Source organism: Acanthisitta chloris, unplaced genomic scaffold (genome assembly GCF_000695815.1).
Source record: "Acanthisitta chloris isolate BGI_N310 unplaced genomic scaffold, ASM69581v1 scaffold8425, whole genome shotgun sequence".
NCBI classification, from domain to species: Eukaryota; Metazoa; Chordata; class Aves; order Passeriformes; family Acanthisittidae; genus Acanthisitta; species Acanthisitta chloris.
The window spans coordinates 19,589-22,043 of record NW_008675335.1 but is presented as its reverse complement, the minus strand read 5'-3'; the positions used below and the strand labels follow the sequence as shown (position 1 = coordinate 22,043).

At 47.6% G+C, this 2,455-nt stretch overlaps 1 protein-coding gene across 1 annotated transcript in view; it reads left to right on the top strand.

Moving 5' to 3' along the window:
* LOC103803163 (nuclear receptor corepressor 2-like) overlaps positions 1 to 2,455 on the top strand; it is a gene marked incomplete at its 3' end in the record, with an annotated part of 89,011 nt that overhangs the window by 72,713 nt on the left and 13,843 nt on the right. The window contains exon 8 of the mRNA XM_009075701.1: positions 1,176 to 1,242. Within this exon, the coding sequence (XP_009073949.1) occupies positions 1,176 to 1,242 (67 nt within the window). The remainder of the gene's footprint in view (positions 1 to 1,175; positions 1,243 to 2,455) is intronic.

Sequence of the window (2,455 nt, the reverse complement as noted above, 5' to 3'; positions counted from 1 at the left end):
ATGCCCCCAGTCCTCTCTCTAAGTGAGCTGGACTCTCTGCCCCTTCCCAAAAAGTCCCGTTCACTGCTATTAGGCTGAGGGATTTCCAAGAGTAGGAGAGTGGTATTTCTCTTCCCACTAGCCAGGGAGGAGGGAAATGAGGAAGCAGTAAGGGTGTCTCTTCATTTGGCTAAATCCCACAGAACATGCCTGCATGAGACTGCTAAGCTCCAGATCAGTAATTACACACTGCAGCTCTGCCTTTAATCGGGATAAAAGACTTAAGGAAACTCCTTTGCCCCTGGTCTCTACCTTTTACCTAGAGATTTTATTGCTGTGAATATTAGTAACAGGAACAACCGCAGGAGCTCATGCAGGCTCTGGGAACTCCTGCAGCCTTTCCAGCTCTGTTCTGCTCTGGTGCTGCTTCTCTTTGAGCAGTTATTTCATGCTGCCTTTAGAAAGTAGAAAGAAGAAGAAAACAGGGGTTGTCTGGGCAGACAGGGGTAGTTGAGGTTGCGGTGACCAGTTTCTCCCTTGAGGTCCTTATTCTGCAAGTGGCTGAACTCTCCTGGCTGTTTGCAGCTTTGTTGGGCACAGCTCCAAGGAAGCAAGAGGTCAGGAAATAAGTGCTGCAAACCCTGCTGTGATCCTGCCTCCTTATCAGCACCTCGAAGCCTGGGGGTGAACAACCTCTTGGGACTGTGTGTGCACCAACAGCCTCATCGCTGTTGGCCCTGGGCACCAGGGTGCTCAGAGTGGCCTCAGCTTGGGGGGTGCCACCTCCTGCTGTGCAGAGCTTGGCCTGAGCCCCCCAGCTCTTGGGGACCCACTGGGGTTTACATGTAAAAAGTAGTCAAGAGACAGCCTGACCCATTGGTAGATGCAGCAGTGAGCACCTGCCTGTGTGTGGTGCTGAGCACACAGGGAAGGTTTGCAGAACTGAGTGTGTATGAATTTAGTTCTCATCCTTAGTCCTGGTTTGAGCAACAGGTGTGGCTGAAGTGTCAGTGTGTTTGTTGATCTTTCTCTAAGCCCGTTTGAGGTCCCAGATAACAGCATTTGCTGCTCTGAAGTTGATGCAATTCCAAGGTGGGAACTGCTCTGCAAACTCCCTTGGGAGCAGGGAAAGCCAAGCTGTGTATTTTAGCTGCCTCATTAATCGGATCTCATCTTTTTTCTTTCTTTCTTTACAGAAACCAGGCAATGCGGAAAAAGTTAATTTTGTACTTTAAGAGGAGAAATCATGCGCGCAAACAGTGGGTAAGTGATTCCCTTCGACCTCATTTTATACGTATAAAGCAGCGTAATTTATTATGTGATAAAGAAAAGGGTGATTTCCAGCAGAGAGGTGCTGGTGCTTGGTACTTTGCCTGTTGCATGGCTGTGGCAGCTCTTCTGTTGGATATGAAGGAGAGGTGCCTGATCCTGCTGCAGGCAGCACCTCCTTCTGCAAGTGCCTCCTGCAGAGCTAACACGTGGGGTTGGCTTCATCACAGCAGAGCCCATCATTGATCTCAGAAAGCCTATTCACAGCATAAATGTCTATTTTGTGAGTAATTGAACCCTAAGAGAGGTGTGAAACAAGCTGACTCTGCTTTCGATAAATGGTCTGGAGGCTGCTCTGACTCCTTCCAGCTGACCACAGAGCAATGTTCTAGGAATTTGTGGTTTAAAACAAAATTCAAGCTCTGCACCAGTTTGTGTCTAGGCAGCTTTGCCTGTGAGAGAGTTTGAGTGTCCTTTAAGGAGATGGGTCTTGGTTAGGTAAGGGGCAGGATGGGGTTGATGATGAGGCTTCAAAGGCATTTGTTGCGAGGCCCCAATAAACAGAGGAGAAAGTTCAAGTGGTATTCACAGAATTTATATGCTTTCAGTGCTGATGGTTGCAGTCATTGCTGGCAGGAGCTGGGAGGCAGAACCAGGATAGAAGGGGGAATGCCAGAACAGCCCATGCCCCCCACCAGGAGGGTGGATTTTGGGATGTCTCTCGGTGACAAGTCATTCAGCTCATGACACAGAGCTTCACATTTCACGTGGAAGATGTAAATATCATCTCTTGGCTCAGTGTCTCTGTTCTGGGACAGGTTCAGGTGCCAGTGTTAGCATCTTGCATTGCCAATAGTGCAGGTTTTATCAGCATATTTGGTGCTGGTTTTGGACATAAGTGCTCCAACTGAGAGGAACTGTTGGAAAAATTCAAAAATAACAAGGCTGGGAAGTGCTTTAAAGGCTCTGCCTTTAAAAGCAGCTTCTGATACAGACATTTCTGAGCCAGCAATTGTTTTCTTATTTATGGTGAATAAAGGCATGTTCCTTTTCTTTCCCAGGCTTTGCTTTTTCCCCCTATTTTGTAGCAGTCTTCCAAAAGCCACAGATCTTGCACTCCATGGGGATTGATGTGTTTCCCATTTGTGTCCAAACACATGTTCATTTAGTCTTTTCCATGGTAAAACTTCTTCCAAGTCTCCAGCAA